General features: G+C 42.4%; 1 protein-coding gene across 4 annotated transcripts in view; it reads right to left on the minus strand.

Annotated features, from left to right (window-relative positions):
- Positions 1-10,861: 10,861 nt before the first annotated feature.
- C6H12orf56 (chromosome 6 C12orf56 homolog) overlaps positions 10,862-16,396 on the minus strand; it is an 80,323-nt gene continuing 74,788 nt past the window's right edge. For 2 of the 4 annotated variants that reach the window (XM_045151497.1, XM_004650509.2), the window contains 2 exons: positions 15,321-15,499; positions 10,862-12,061 (listed from right to left, as the gene is read on the minus strand). In XM_045151497.1, the coding sequence (XP_045007432.1) occupies positions 11,926-12,061; positions 15,321-15,499 (315 nt within the window). In that variant the 3' untranslated portion in view covers positions 10,862-11,925. The remainder of the gene's footprint in view (positions 12,062-15,320; positions 15,500-16,396) is intronic. The other 2 variants (XM_045151499.1, XM_045151498.1) reach the window with 1 other exon arrangement.

Here is a 16,396-nt window from a genome sequence, read left to right on the forward strand (position 1 = left end):
CTCATTGATTTTTCCCAATATGTCTTATCAATATATGCCCAACAAAAGATACCAAACTTCACTAGTTGTCTGGAATGTAAGTCACAACGCAATATCACCATGCAGCACTAGGGTGGCCATTATCAGAAGGACAAGGGCTGGGAAGTAGCTTAGACAGTGAAGTCCAGCCTCGCCAGTATTAGGATCTGCGTTCCATCCCGAGCATCAATGTAAATGCACTGGGTGGGGGATGGGGACAATGCTCAGCAGGCAAGAACATTTGCTGTTCAAGCATGGGAAACCGGAGGTCGTCCCCCAGTACCTGTGTTAAAAGCCAGGCATGGCTACACACATCTGCAATCCTGGTCTTGAGGGAGGCAAAGACAGGAGAATAACTGGGGCTGACTAGTCAGCCAGTCTAATGGAGAAAGCAGTAGCTCCAGATTTAGTGAGAGACTGCCTCAAGGAAACAACAAAAGAGTGATGGACAAGGACACCTGATATTCTCCTCTAGCCTCTGCACCCCTATGCATGGAGTACACACCTCTAAGTATATGTGCATACACTACACACACACACACCAAAAAAAAGATTGATTTTGGTGGTGCACATCTGTAGTCACAGAGATGGAAGGCAGAGACGGGAGGAGCCCTGGGGATAACCAGCCATCCAGTCTAGCCTAAAAGGTAATTTCCAAACCAATGAGAGGTTCTGTCTCAAAAAAAAAGGTCTATGATATTCTGCAGAATGACACCAGGGTTTTTGTTTAGTACACACACACACACACACACACACACACACAAAGAACATAAAATGAGTGTTGGAGTATTGATGATGATATGGCAAAATTGGAACTTTTCTGCACTGTTACTATGACTGTAAAATTGGGTAGCCATATAGAAAATATATAAGTTACTAAAAAATTGGATTATATAATCTAGTGATACTTCTTCTGGGTGTGGACAAAAGGAACCGACAATGGGACTTTAACAATGTTGTACTCACCTGTCAACTGCTGCATTATTCACAGTAGTCAAGCAGTGGAAACAACCCAGACATCTATCAGCAGATGAATAAAAAAAGAAAATGTGCTATATACATGCAACAGAATATTATTCAGCAGAAGCTCTGTTAGATACAACAGCATGAGTGATTATTAATTATTATTATTATGGGTTTTTCGAGGTAGGCTCTCATTCTAGCCCAGGCTGACCTGGAATTCACTATGTAGTCTCAGGGTGACCTTGAACTCATGACAATCCTCTTACCTTTGTCTCCCAAGTGCTGGGATTAAAGGCATGTGCCACCACACCTGGCTCTGGAGTTTTTGCAATAAAAAGATGGGGTCTGGTGAGATGGCTCAGCAGGTATGAGCACTAATTATACAAGCACGAGGACCTGAGTTTGATCACCAGCACCCATGTAAAGAGCTGCTTTGGCTACATGTGCCTTAAACTCCAATGCTGAGGAAGATGGAGATAGGATCATCAGTGGGTTTCACTGGTCAGCCAGTCTAAATGAAAAATGGCAAGCTCCAGACACCACACATTCTACATACATGCAAAAATGAAATAAAATAAATGCTCCATGGCTAGACCCTATTTTGCCTTTCTTTCCTTCTCTTTTAATCCACCTGTGCCCTCTGGTGGATATAGCTGCTAATGGAAGCAAAATACAATACTCCTTTTACAAATGAATCCTTTCCAAATTCATTTGCAGGTTAGCAGTGTAGAGGGTAAGATACATTCCTCATAGAATGTTTTATAAGTGGGCTGGAGAGATGGGATGGCTTAGCAGTTAAGGTGCTTGCCTGCAAAGCCTAAGGACTCATGTTGAACTCTTCCGATCCTACATAAGCCAGATACACAAGCATACAAGGTCGCACTATGTGCACAAGATGGCATGTCTGGAGATGCGTCTGGAGTTCATTATGGTGGCTGGAGGCCCTGGCCTGCCAGTCCTCTCTCACTTTGTCTTGTGTTCTCTCTCTCTTCTGCATAAAAACAAAAGGACCAGTCTGTTGTGCTTGCCTCAAAAGGAAAGAAAGTGTTATAAGCAATGTCAGATACTCCAGAAAAGCATATAAAAACCCATATTATACTTGAAATATTATCATTGTTTTCAGTGTTGGTGATCACACCTGAGGCCTTGTACATGCTAGGCAAATGCTCTTCCCACTGATCTATACCTCCTGCTTTGGTAGTTTGAGTGGATGTCCACCAATGGATTCAGGAGTTTATTAAAGCTTGTAATTTAGCTCTCTAGCCACCTGGCTGGAGGAGATGTCACTGCAGGATGATTCTGTGTTACTCAGGGGTGGGGGGCAGGTCTGTTTTCATCCTAAAGATATGCAGGGTGCTTGAGCTCTGTCTGGGGTTCCTGGAGTATAATTGCTTATTGTGTTGGTAGTTTATCTGCATGAACCTGTGAAAGGGGACCAGCTTCTTCTGCCATTATGAAACTTCCCCTGGATCTGTAAGCTTTAATGAACCATGTTTCTCCTATAAACTGTACCTGTTTGGAAGTTCATCCCAGCAATGTGAAGCTGACTACAACAGAATTGGTACCAGAGAGTGGGGTGTTGCTGCATTATAATTATAACCATGTGGATTTTGGTCTTTTGGAACTTTTATTTTGGAGGAATGGGCATGGGCTTGGTACATGCAACTGAAGATGCCTTCTAGAGCTGTAAACCAAGTTTTATGGGCCATTCTGGAGAGAATTTGAAAATGCTAAGTACAGAGAGAATTGTATTTGGAGGCTTTGCTTATGAACTTTCAAAAGGGGAGGAAAGTACAGAGAACTTTCTAGAACTGGGCTGCTGGCATAAGGGCTGGCTATGTTCTGCTGCCCTAGTCCAGAGAGTTTGATCAAGGTTAAATCTGTAATGGACTGATGTGTTTGGCTAAAGACATGGAATTGAGAGATATAAGATTTAAATTGGAGAAATTCAAACAAGTTTAAAACTTATTGGCAAAGAGACTATTTTTAGGGTACTGAAGCTGCTATTGCCAAATACATTAGCCTTTGGAAGGAAGATAGCCAACTGCTTTACATTGAAACAATGGAAAGGATGCCTAGAGGAAAGACTGTATGGTAGAAATGCAGACCCTTGAAAAGAAGTTGACTGAAAGGACGGCACCTGATCTTCAATGTCATGATTTATTTTATCCCTTAATTAACAACATGGCTGTGTCCTACACACCTGGTATTGATTTCAGGAGCATGAAAAATGTACAGAGTGGGTCATGAAGTGCACATGGTTCCTGGAGCTACTGCAGGCAAGGTGTGTTGACCCTGATAGACCAGTGTAGCCATTAGAAGATGGGCCAAGAGATGGCTTAGCAATTAAGGTACTTGCCTGCAAAACCTAAGGACCCATGTTCAATTTCTCTCCAGATTCCACATAAGCCAGATGCACAAAGATGAGGTAAGCACAAGGTTGCACATGCCCACTAGGTGGTTTAAGTGTCTGGAGTTCAATTGCAGTGGCTGAGGCCCTGGTGAGCCAATTCTCTGTCTCTGTCTCTCTCTTAAATAACTAAATAAAGTCTGTACCTAAGTAAGGATGGCAACTTAAAAAAAAAAGAAGAAGAAGATGGGCCATGGAAACCTATGGATGTTTTGGATATACCAGGAGTGTGCAAGTGCTACCATGGAGCACTGTTGGCTTAGGATGGAAGTTTAAGTTTTCTTTGGCTATTCAGTCCAGCTTGAGAAGCAGAATTGGAAAATATAGAGACTGTTAGTCACTGGTTATGACATTGGACTTGAACTGCAGATTTTTGATGTGTTCTTGATGATTATTGAGTTTTCATTGGTCCAGTATCTCCTTGTTGTTATGCCTTATAACAGTTGGAAATGTGTTTCCAACTCTGTGCCTTTATATGTTGATAGTATATAAATTATTTTGATTTTACAGGACTAATAGTTAAGAAAGTTTTAAATCTCAGATGAGACTTGGGACTTTGGAACAATATTAAAGTTGGTAAAGACTATGGGACCTTTGGAGGTGGACTGAATAAAATTTATAATGTGAGATGATTATGAACCTACTGGGGGCCAGGGGTGGAATATGGCAGCTTGAATGGATGTTCTCCAGTAGGTTCAGAAGTTTTATTAAACTTTCTCAGATTTCTAGCCACCTTGTTGGTGTCACTGTGTAGATCCTGGGTCTAGCTCTAAGGTGTTATTGGCAATGGATCTGAATTCCAGCCTAAGATAGGCAGAGTGCTTAAACTTTACCTGGGGTTCCTGGAGTGTACTTGCTTCTGGTGCTGCTGCTGGTATTTCTCTCTTCATGGATCTGTGAAAGGGGGCCAGCTTCTTCTGCCATTATGGAACTTCCCCTGGATCAATAAGCTTCAAATAAATCCTTTCCTCCCATAACTTGTGTCTGGTTTGGAAGTTCATCCCAGCAACTGGGACAAGGGGTAAGAGTGAAAGCAGATTTGAGCTATGTTAATAGCTGCAATTATGGCAAATCAGCAGATCAGAATAAATCCTGAAAGCATTGCTAAAAGTACTGCTGATAGGAACTGGGCGTGATGGTGCACACCTTTAATTCCAGCACTTGGGAGGCAAAGGAAGGAGGATTGCCAAGAGTTTGATGCCACCCTGAAACTCCATAGTGAATTCCAGGTCAGCCTGAGCTCAAGTGAGACGCTACCTTGAAAAAAGAAGAAGGAGAAGGAGAAGAACAACTGCTGATGGATGCATTTGGGGAATAAAGAAAACCTCCTGAGCAGTGAAGTGAACAAAAGGGGGAATGAGATATTTGTTTTTTCGGTAAGGCAATTAAGAAGATTAAGAATTGTTCTGAATATGTTTGAGTATGTTATATTCACTCAATAACTTGGAATTGAACTATATGGGTTGATTCGTGGTTTTTCCAAATCTGAACAAACATATGCTGCATTTCAACAAAGTACTATACTACCTGTAAAATTAGAATACATTGTACATATTTTAAATACAAAACACTAAGCAAGTTTCTATTGATATCATAGCTACCATTTGTTGAGGGTTTATATTTCTCAGAACTATAAGGAATTGAAGATCTCAACAGTCTTGGAGCTGAAAAGAGCAATGTCATGTTTCATCCTAATATATACTAGCCACTGAATTATATATTCATATAAAATATTTTAAAACTAAAGATAGGGGCTGGAGAGATGGCTTAGTGGTTAAGGTACATGCTTCCAAAGCCTAAGGACCCAGATTCTATTCTCCTATACCCATGTAAGCCAGATGCACAAGGTGGTACATGTTTCTGGAGTTCATTTGCAATGACTAGAGGCCCTGGCATGCCCATTCATTCTCTATCCACCTCTTCCTCTCACTTACTCTCTATAACAAATAAAAATAAATTTAAAAGCTCAAGATAGATTTTAATTATAATCAATTGTCTAAAGGCCTGAAAGCATTTAGTCTACTAAAAATCTTATGTCAAGTCAGCAAGTTCTAAACAAGGTCTTTCTGACATAGCATCTAAACACTTATCCACAAAGTTACACTATCCAGATTTTTAAATTTAATTTTATTTGAAAGAGAGAGAGAGTGAGAGAAAGAAAGAAAGAAAGAAAGAAAGAAAGAAAGAAAGAAAGAAAGAAAGAAAGAAAGAGAAAGAAAGAAAGAAGAAAGCAGATAAAGAGAGCTATATAGAGAGAATGGGCACTCCAGGGCCTCCAGCCTCTGCAAACAAACTCCAGATGCATGAGCCACCTTGGCATCTGTCCTACATTGGTACTGGAAAATTGAACCTGGGCCCTTTGGCTTTGTAAGCAAGCACACACCTTAATCACTAAGCTGTCTCTCCAGCCCACTATCCATATTTTTTTAGCCAAGGAATCATACTGCCTTCCCCCAAATATGAAAGCTTCGGATCCAAAATACAGACTTATTAATTCAAAAATGTGTGGTTTGAACTGCTGGGGAGACTCCAACTAGCCCAGCTGCCTGCAAATCGTGCAGTGAGCTCCACAGAAATGGTTTGCTGAATCGTTGCCTGTGCTGAGATGGGCTTTTGTCCGTGATGAGCTGCCTTTGAGTCACTAAAAGCAACTCCTATGAACTCATTGGTTTGGGGGTAATCATGCTTAGATCTGTCAATTGTGTCTCATTGATAGGGATTAGGAGTAAGGTAGCTCCCACTTTGTAGATAGCCAACTAAAGATCCAAAAGAATAAACAGACAATCTGTGTGTCACATAGTCAGAACAAACACAGGTTTTTAAGGGAACAGAGTGGGACCTAAATTCCAAAAACTTCTAACTTCTGAAAAGTCAAAAGCCCCGATTTATGCAGAATCACCAGAATGCCAGATGTGGTTTGATTCAGGTGTACCCCATAAACTTAGGTGTTCTGGATGCTACGTTCCCAGCTGATGGAGATTTGGGAATTAATACTTCCTGGAGGTGGTGTATTGTTGGGGGCGGGCTTATGGGTGTCATAACCAGCTTCCCCTTGCTAGTGTTTGGCACGCTGTCCTTTTGCTATGGTCCACCTTATGTTGGCCGGGGGGTGATGTCCGCCCTCTGCTCATGCCATCATTTTCCCCTGCTATGATGGAGCTTCCCCTCTAGTCTGTAAGCCAAAATAACCCTTTTTTCCCAAAAGCTGCTTTTGGTCAGGTGATTTCTACCAGCAATATGAATCTAACTGCAACACCAGGTATACCACACATACCAAGTAACCAATCCTTTGTCTAACAAGATCTACCCCAGCTCAATACTTAAGTACACCCCTGAGGTATAAATAGCTCTGATCCGAGTTACTAGGGCTACCAGTTCAGACTCCTCCCAGCCTGGGAGCTCTCCTACCTTGCTTTCACTTCCTACCTTGCTTTCACTTTCTGCCTTACTTTTACTTTCTTAGCCTTTGTGTGTGTGTGTGTGTGTGTGTGTGTGTGTGTGTGTGGTTTGAGCTTTGTCCAACACAGAGGTCAATTCAAGTTGATTTTACAAACCTGTACCGCAGTATAGAAGTCAATACAACAGAGAAATGCAGCAGTTTCTAGCAACCCCTCCCCCTCTATTTTTAGCATACCATCTATCTTCTCTGCAAATGTTAAATACAAAACAAGGAGTTCTCACCTTAGGAAAATAGAATGCCACCAGTCAGAGCATATCAACAGCTAATAAGCTTCACCACTCTCATCAACTGTCTTCTGGCAAAGTCATCAGTGTATTCACAAGGATTCCTATTCATGGAGACAAGTGGTACCACCAGAGAGTGACATTCAATATGTCAACTATAGGTACGGTAGGCTTTTCCCTCTTAAGTAGTATCCAAAGTACAGATTTCAGTAAGAAGAAGAAACACTTCATTTATTTCCTGTGATACTGCTGGTCAATCACTGAGGCAATTTATGCACACAGAATGATTCTATTAGGGTATGCACTGATCATTTAGCTATGCAATTCAAAGGCTGGAAAAGTTTATGTAACTTCTCAAACGCCCCCCAGAATGCTACCACTGGGATGTGGTAGAGCCTCTAAGAGGTGGAGCCTAGTCGGAGGTCTTTAGGGTTGTGGGATCCAGCCCCTCCCCTGCTTGCTCTGTGGCTCCTTGGTGCATGTTCTCTCCATGTCTGCCATGTTCCACCCACACCAGAGGCAGTGGGGCTGCCTGGTCTGGGCTGGAGCCTGCAAACTTTGAGACAAAAATAAACTTCCCTAAGTTGTTCTCTCAGGTTCCTGCTCTAGTGATGAAATGACCGCAAAGCTTTCTGTCCCACCTGGGGAGGAGTGCATCCCTCATAGCTCTTGTGTTGATGGTGTCAATTAGGACCACAGTTCTTTGTGGCACTAAACAACAAACATGGTGGGTTTTTTTTCTTTTGTCAGTTAAATCACACTCCTACTAATGCTGACATTAGTTTTCAATTTACTAATCACAGGAATCTGTTCTCCAATACTATGCAGGATAGTAGTACTCTCAGTGTTGTGGCTTGTCTCCAGATTGCTTCCCCCTCCCAAAAAAGAGGTAATACCAGTTTCTAAGTTCTTAGCCAGTTTTGACATCATCTTAATGATAATACTATTCCCTGAGTCCAGATAGAGGCTTTCCCAATAGCTTTTCATTTATTGTGTGTGTTGTATATGCATGTTTGTATGTGCGCAAGTGCAGGGGGTGTGTGTTCTTATGTGTATGCATGCATGTGAAGACAGAGGTTAACATTGGGTGACTTCCTCAATTGCTATATACCATATTTTTTGAGACAGGGTCTCTCACCCATTTGGTTACACTAACTGGTCAGTGAGCCCCATGGATCTTCCTGTGTGCCTCTTCAGTGCTGGGATTATAGGAGCATCCTACCTACCATGCCTGGCTTTTTTTTTTTTTTAATTTTTTAATTTTATTTATTTGAGAGCGACAAACACAGAGAGAAAGACAGATAGAGGGAGAGAGAGAGAATGGGCGCGCCAGGGCTTCCAGCCTCTGCAGACGAACTCCAGACACGTGCGCCCCCTTGTGCATCTGGCTAACGTGGGACCTGGGGAACCGAGCCTCGAACCGGGGTCCTTAGGCTTCACAGGCAAGCACTTAACCACTAAGCCATATCTCCAGCCCAAATGCCTGGCTTTTTTTATAGGTCCTGGGAGATCCAAACTTAGGTCACCATGCTTCCATCACAAGCATCTGACCAAATAAGCCACCTCCCCAGCCCCACAGCTTTCATTTAAATCACCTAACAACCCTACTCAGTCAGTTGTATGATGTTGCCATTAGATCACATTTAGAGATATTATTGATTTCTCAAGGTCTAAAACTGTTGCTGAGCTGGGCGTGGTGGCACATGCCTTTAATCCCAGCACTTGGGAGGCAGAGGTAGGAGGATTGCTGTGAGTTCACGGACACCCTGAGACTACATAGTGAATTCCAGGTCAGCCTGGGCTACCTCAAAAAACCTAAATGAATAAATGGGATTTTTAAAAATCTATGTGACATCTACTGAACCAAGATGACAGAGGAGCATACTGTTCCATCTAGGGTGTTAAGAAGTATGTACATACAGGAAATACCATAACCCCACTGAGGAGGGCCCCAAGGAAACAAGAGCAGGGGTGAAGGCACAAGAATATAACCTTTTTTTGTTTTGTTTTGTTTTGTTTTTCGAGGTAGGGTCTCACTCTAGCCCAGGCTGACCTGGAATTCACTATGGAGTCTCAGGGTGGCCTCGAACTCACAGTAATCCGCCTACCTCTGCCTCCCGAGTGCTGGGATTAAAGGCGTGCGCCACCAAGCCCGGCTAAGAATATAACCTTTTATGGACTGGGAAGATGACTCAGTGGTTAGGGCACTTGCCTGCAAAGCCTAACAACCTTGGTTTGATACCCTAGTACCACCTTAAAGCAAGATGCACAATGTGGCACATGCATCTGGAGTTTATGTGCAGCAGTTGGAGGCTCTGACATGCCCATTTTCTCTCTCTCTCTCTGCTTGCAAATCAATTACTAAATAATATTTTTGAAGGGAATTGCTTTTTGTAATATATGTAAAATAAAAATAAAAAATAAATTAAAACAAAAGGAATTGTGTACAGAGTCTGGCATGGTGGCCACACCTCTAATCCCAGCACTGAAGAGACAGAAGCAGCAGGAAGATCAGGTACTTAAGGTCATCCTTGGCTACATGGTGAGTTCTGGGCCAGCCTGGGCTACATGAGATCTTTCCTCAAGAAACAAAACAAAATAAATATTGTGTCCTGCAGAAGACATTAGAGCTCATAACGAACTTGGAGACCATCCAGTCTCGCCCTTCCATGTAACAAAGGCCCAGAAAGAAAAAGACAAGGCCTGGGAAGAGGACCTGATTTGCTTGAAGTCAAATACCAGTCATTTAGCTGAGTCCGAATCAGAAATGAGATGCTTGCTGGGCATGGTGGCACATGCTTGTAATCCCAGCACTGAAAAACCAAAAAAAAAAAAAAGATCTCATTTCATTTTTCCCCATTGTTTTTTTGAGGTAGGGCCTCACTCTAGCCCAGGCTGATCTGGAATTCACTATGTAGTATCAGGGTGACCTTGAACTCTCAGCGATCCTCTTACCACTGCCTCCCGAGTACTGGGATTAAAGGTGTGTGCCACCACGCCCAGCTCGAGATGAGATGTTTTGAATGAAGTTTTCTTCACTTACTTTTTTACAAAAGGTTAATTTCTACGACATTTTAAAAGTCGAACTAAAAAATAAACCCTCACAGAAACTAGACTAACAGACAATTTATAAACCAAATAATCTCCAAGTAGAACTATTTTGCCAGTGTCTAAACACTATTTTAAAAGTAAGAGTTTACCAGTTTTTTTGTTTTTTTTTGAGGTAGGATATTGCTCTAGCCCAGGCTGACCTGGAATTCACCATGCAGTCTCAGGGTGGCCTCAAATTCACAGCGATCCTCCTATCTCTGCCTCCCGAGTGCTGTGATTTAAGGAGTGCACCACCACACCCAGCTTTCAGTTTGTTTGTTTTTTTAAATCAGTACTAACTTCATGTTTTAGAAAATGTTTGTGCTAAATCTGTCTTTATGTACTAAATACTGTGCTCACAATAAAACAAGCACATAAGAATTTGTAAATGATGGGAACCTGTTCTGGAGGCATATTAAGTCATTACCAAAGCAGCAGGGGTGGCCTATGGGAAACTCAGCGAAGTGAGGCCGAGGCAGCGCGGCTTAGAGCCGGTGCTGCACAATGCAAAGAGTTTCGTCCTCCACCAGCCAGCCAGCCTGTCCACAGAGCAATTTACAGAGCTCACAGCGTGTGTGTGTGTGTGTGTGTGTGTGTGTGTGTGTGTGCATGGTTTCCACATAAAGTCTTATATTTAGAGGTTTATTTTATTTTATTTTATTATTTTGTGGTTTCAGGCATTGAACCCAGGGCCTTGCATACACTAGACAAATGCTCTATCACTGAGCTACAAGTCCAGCCAGAGCAGGTCTATCTTTTAAAACTTTATAAATATTAAATCTAAGCCATATCTTGAAAAAAAATCAGTCAAATCAATATAAATACAACATACAAAATTACCAGTGAAAAATAATTCATTTAAATATTGCTGATCCAATTAACAACATGAACCTGCTAAGTCCCCAACAAAGGGAGTTCCCTCTCTGAAGGGCAGACTTTTCTCTGGGCATGGTAAGTTGCACGGAAAGCCCAGGTTCTGGGGTTCTTAGAGGTCCAAGTCCACATACAACTGCTCACAGTGATGTCAAAATTAAGTATCTGTAGGGTAAAATTCATTCACAGACATAAGATGTAGAGCAGACACTTTTTAAAGTGGATGTGGGCAAGCCACAATGACTCACGGGCAATGTCTCTTCCACAGAGGCTCCATGGGGCACTCAGATTGGCCGAAAGCCATGATTTTGAGCAAAGGAAGTCCAGCATTCTCTCCCTGTGCAGCGATGACTGCTCTGCCTACTCTCCCAAGGAAGATTTTTGCCACTTGAATATTCACAGGTGGAGAAGGGTGTCTCCTATTGTTCCCCACATCTCTAATGATCACTGCAAGGTTTCCAAGCACTCTGTCATGCCAGTGAAACTCATCAGACCTTGCTTCCTGCATTTGATTTCTGCGCATCTGTTCCCTTTGTAGTTTTTCATGTTTTTTTTAAAAAAAAAAACTGTTTCATTCTGAAGAAATATTATTTTTTAGTACCACTTTATATATGTTAGGCTGGACTTAGATTATTCTTTGTTCTTCTTTTTGCTGTGTTTGAGTTGAGCTCAGGTCTTCACAAATGCTAGGCAAGTTGCATCACTGAGCTAAACGTTCATGCCCAGCCTAGACAGATTTATTTTCTTAAATCAGTTTAAAAGTTTAAAGACATCCTAGAGAGGTATTGGCGAAACCTTCAAATAAAGTCTTCATAGGACTTAAGGATAGCTAGATATTAAACTAGTTACAAACTGTTTCTCATAAGCATTGACTTCTAATGAACATTTCATCTTCTTGTTAACGTTCTGCACTGTTTTGGTTCCATCAGCTTCAGAACCTCGTGGAGAAGCTCAGTAGTAGGCTCTGTGATAGGGTAACACAATGGGAGCCTCTTTTCCAAGGCTGGCATGTGAATAAAATACCTGCAAGGCATGAAGAGAAACAATGGTTTTAAAAGCAAGAATCACTGCACCGGCTATACATTCCCACTCACTGGCACAAGGCTGGATGGGAGTGTTTCTGAGCCCCAAGACTCAGTCAGCATTTTCAGCATTCCAACCTCTTCTATTTGTGACCTAGGAAATCTTTGACATGTGTGCCTTTGGCTTGCTGAAGCACTTTACTTGAGAAAGGATGTGAGGTACATTAATAATGTATCAGCTACCAGGGCACCAGTAAGGAAGCCAGGCCTGTCTTTGCCACAGTGTGTGTGGAGGGAGATTCCTTAGACAATTGCAGCATGAAGCTGAAATGAGGGCCAGGCTGGGTGAGGACTGGGGACCAGTCATGAAGAAAGCATAGGGCTTATCCCGTGGTGTAGGGCATAAGAAGGGCTGGTGAGAAGGCCTTTAGTCAACCCCTTCCATAACTTCAGAGAATGTTCTCGGCCTTGAGTGCACATTAAAGTCACATGGGGAGCCTTTGAAAAAATCTCTTTTTGAAAAAAGGCATGGCAGCACCTGCCTTTAACCCCAGCACTTGACAGCAGGCTGAGGTGGGAGGATCACCATGAGGTTGAGGCCAGCCTAGGGCTGCATGGTGGATTCCAGGTCAGCCCAGGCTACAGTGAGACCTTACCTTGAAAAAAAAAAAAAAGATGTGAAAGTAGAAAGGGAAATAGTTGGGAAGAAGAGGGGCTTCAGCAAGACTGGGAGGGGAATAGGAGAAACAGAGGATAATTATTTTAAGATGCATCATTGGGAGTTGTAGAGATGGCTCAACAGTTAAAGGCACTTGCTTGCAAAGCCTGACAGCCTTGGGTTCATTTCCCCAATACCCAATTAAATCCAGATGCACGAAGTGGCACATATGTTTGGAATTTGTTTGCAGTGGCAAGGAGACCCTGGTATACCCATTCTCCCTCTCTCTCAAATAAACAGATAATACATTTAAAAAAAATACATCATCTAGGCTGGAGAGATGGCTCAGTGGTTAAGGTGCTTGCCTGAAAAGCCTAACAGCTGGAGTTCGATTCCCCAGTGCCCACACAAAGCCAGATGCACGAAGTGGCACATGCATCTCGAGTCTGTTTGCAGCACCCAGAGGCCCTGGTGCATCCATTCTCTCTGTCTCGCTTCTATTTCTCTGCTTGCAAATAAGTAAATGAAAATACATTATTTACATGTATAAAATTTTCAAAAAATAATAAATTACATTTAAAAAAATAAAATATTGGTATGACTGTAATGAAAAGTGAGCTAAAAAATAAATAGTATCAAACAAGGATCACATACTCTAACCGCCAGTACATAGCGTAAGTGAGAGAGAAGGAGACGGCAGCACACAAGCGGCGCACGAGCCTCCCGATGGGTGCTGCTGTGAGCTCCAGCCCACGGTGGCAACCTACAAGTGTGACACCATTTTGCCAGTTGCCTTTATGTTTAAATGTTTATAACTTAGTTTAAAAAAAAAATTGGCCTAGCATGGTGGCACATGCTGTAATTTCAGCCCTCAGAGGCTGAAGCACAAAGATCACCATGAGTTCAAAGTCAGCCTACGATTCAGGACAGTCTCAGCAATATAACAGGACCTTGTTTCAAAAGGATGGAAAGTCCTGGGAGGAGGCTAATGACGGGACCAACATAGCTGTATACATACTGTGTGCATAACTAATAAAAATATATATATGGAGGGCTGGCGAGATGGCTTAGCAGTTAAGGCATTTGCCTACAAAGCCAAAGGACCTCGGTTTGATTACTCAAGACCCACATAAGCCAGATGCACAAGGGGGTGCATGTGTCCAGAGTTCATTTGTAATGGCTGGAGGTCCTGGTGCACCCATTTTCTCTTTCTCCCTCTCTCTGCCTCTTTCTCTCTCTGTCTCTGTCTCAAATAAATAAATAAAACTAAAGTTTTAAAAAAAAAAAAAGGTGGAAAGTCCGTTTGTACATGGTACAAAATGAACCTTAAAAACATGCTAAATAAAAGCCTGATGACACATCAGGTCACCCATAGATGGTGTCACTCAGATGAATATCCAGCACAGACAAATCCAGCACAACAGACAGTGGAATAGAAAGTTCTGGGGGAAGCCGGGCGTGGTGGCTCACACCTTTAATCCCAGCACTTGGGAGGCAGAGGTAGGAGGATCACTGTGAGTTCAAGGTCACCCTGAGACTACATAGTGAGTTCCATGTCAGCCTAGGCTAGAGTGAGACCCTACCTTGAAAAGCCAAAAAAAAAAAAAAGAAAGAAAGAAAGAAAGAAATTTCTAGGGGAGAAGAGGTGGTGTTTGCTTAGGGGACACTGTTTCTTTAATTCAATACTAGTGATAACTGCAAACTGTGAAATGTATTCAAAGATACTGAATCATATATTTTAAAATGGTGGCTTTCATGCTATGACAATTTTTCCTAATGAAAAAGAAAAAGAAATGGGAAGGTAGGAGTGGGTGGGGCTGGAACTGGGTTGTGGGGCCAGCTCAGAGCCAAACCAATCTATTTTATGGTATCCAGAATGGACTCTATGGTGAAATGCCACATGGAGGAAAGATGGAATCTATAAAGAGGGCTGATTTTCATTCCTTTGAAACCAGTCTAAGCCATATGCCTTCATGATGTCTCTCTCCAAGCTAGTGACAATGCTATGCTGTCTGCACTTTTGATTTCAAGCAGGCACTACCTGGGTTTTTCCTCAATAGGTGCTAATGCAGGCTGTACTGCTAAGTGCACTTGGTTTTGCCAGCCTTTAAATAGAAGGGAACCCCCAAGGGGCAGGGGAGCAGGCTGCTGAGGAGCTCAACGCTGGCTGCTGCTGATCTGTTACCAAGTGTGAGAGAGGGCAAGTGAAATAAAAACCTAGTAAGTGTGCATTAATTGCTCCTCTTTTATCAATTTATTTGTTCCAATGACTGAATTGAATTCACAGCCCATAAATTATCATCTCCTTCAGTGCAGCCTGTTACTCCAGATTAAAATCAATACTACTGTGAGAAGCAGGCTGCAAGAAGCACAGTAAATGAGTTTGAGGTTTCTGGCCTGAGAAAAACATCAAATGACAATGGTTCTTAGAATTGTCCCAACTCCTGTCTTACCTAAACCAACATGAAATATTATTAAAAATAGAAATGGAATTTTCCACTAACACCTAATCTTCTAAATATCAGGTCAGTCCTGTTGCAGGTTTGCATGAAAATCAGAAATAGTTTCACTGAGGATTAATTACACACACAGGTTTTCTTACCTGAATTCTTCGCTGTAGTCATTCCTAATATGCTCAGCTAGCATCTTGCTGTACCGCAGGCAGCTCTTGAGGATGTAAAACTGCTGGTACAACAGAACCGCCTGGCAGGGACTCAGCAGCTGGGAGGAGGCCGAAAGCCCCTTCACCACTTGCTTCACAATATTGGCCACAAAAGCAATCTAGACAAGCAAAGTGCAGTTACTTGTAGGCTGCCTGCCGCCCACAAGCACCCTGGTTTCAGCTGTAGCCTTATTTACAAATCTAGGCTGAAGCCCTTTGGCTATTTCCCATTAAAATGGTACTCAGAGAGCATCAGATCACAGGCCGACTCGGGGTTAGAGTTCTAATTTAGCCAATTTGCTATTTTAATCAAGCAAGATAATGAAAACCTCTTGAAGCCACCAATACTTTACATAGAACAGCAAAGGTACACTATTTGTTCACACTATATGGTCCTTATGGGTCAATAAGGGACCCTGTTCATTAAAGCCACTCAGGGGATGTGGGTATATATGGCATATAGGTACATTCAGTGATCTCTCCTGATTTGACAGTTTCTTTGCTTCTGCATTTCTCAGAAGGTTCGCTTTGCCCATGCTGTTGATAAGTGGACAAATGCTGAAACTGTTGATGTCTCAGCAATCCTTTGTCTTTTCCCACCTTCATTCTGATATGCCTCAGGTCACAGACTGGCCTCGAGCTCAAGTTCTTCGGAGAATCAACTCTAGAGGTTGATAAAGGAACTTCCTTGTTGTTGGCAATCATTAGGACCCCAGAGTCCTCACCCAGATGCTAGGGCCTCTCCCACTATACAGAATGAGTAGGGCTGTTTCATATTGCACACACAAACATCCATCGTGGTGAATAAAAATTATGACACCCCTAGGTCCGAGGCTGGCTGAGAAGCTAAGATCATGAGTTCAGTCTCTCCATAGGCAATTGGTTGTTCTAGTGGTACGTGTATATGGTGGCTCCAGCCAGTTTTTGTACACATATGTGTCACAGAGACCTGACAAGAGAAACTAGATCCTGCAGGACAGACTCAACATCTCTCTGGGAAAATAGGTCACACTACG

This window comes from Jaculus jaculus, chromosome 6, assembly GCF_020740685.1.
Source record: "Jaculus jaculus isolate mJacJac1 chromosome 6, mJacJac1.mat.Y.cur, whole genome shotgun sequence".
Classification (NCBI taxonomy): domain Eukaryota; kingdom Metazoa; phylum Chordata; class Mammalia; order Rodentia; family Dipodidae; genus Jaculus; species Jaculus jaculus.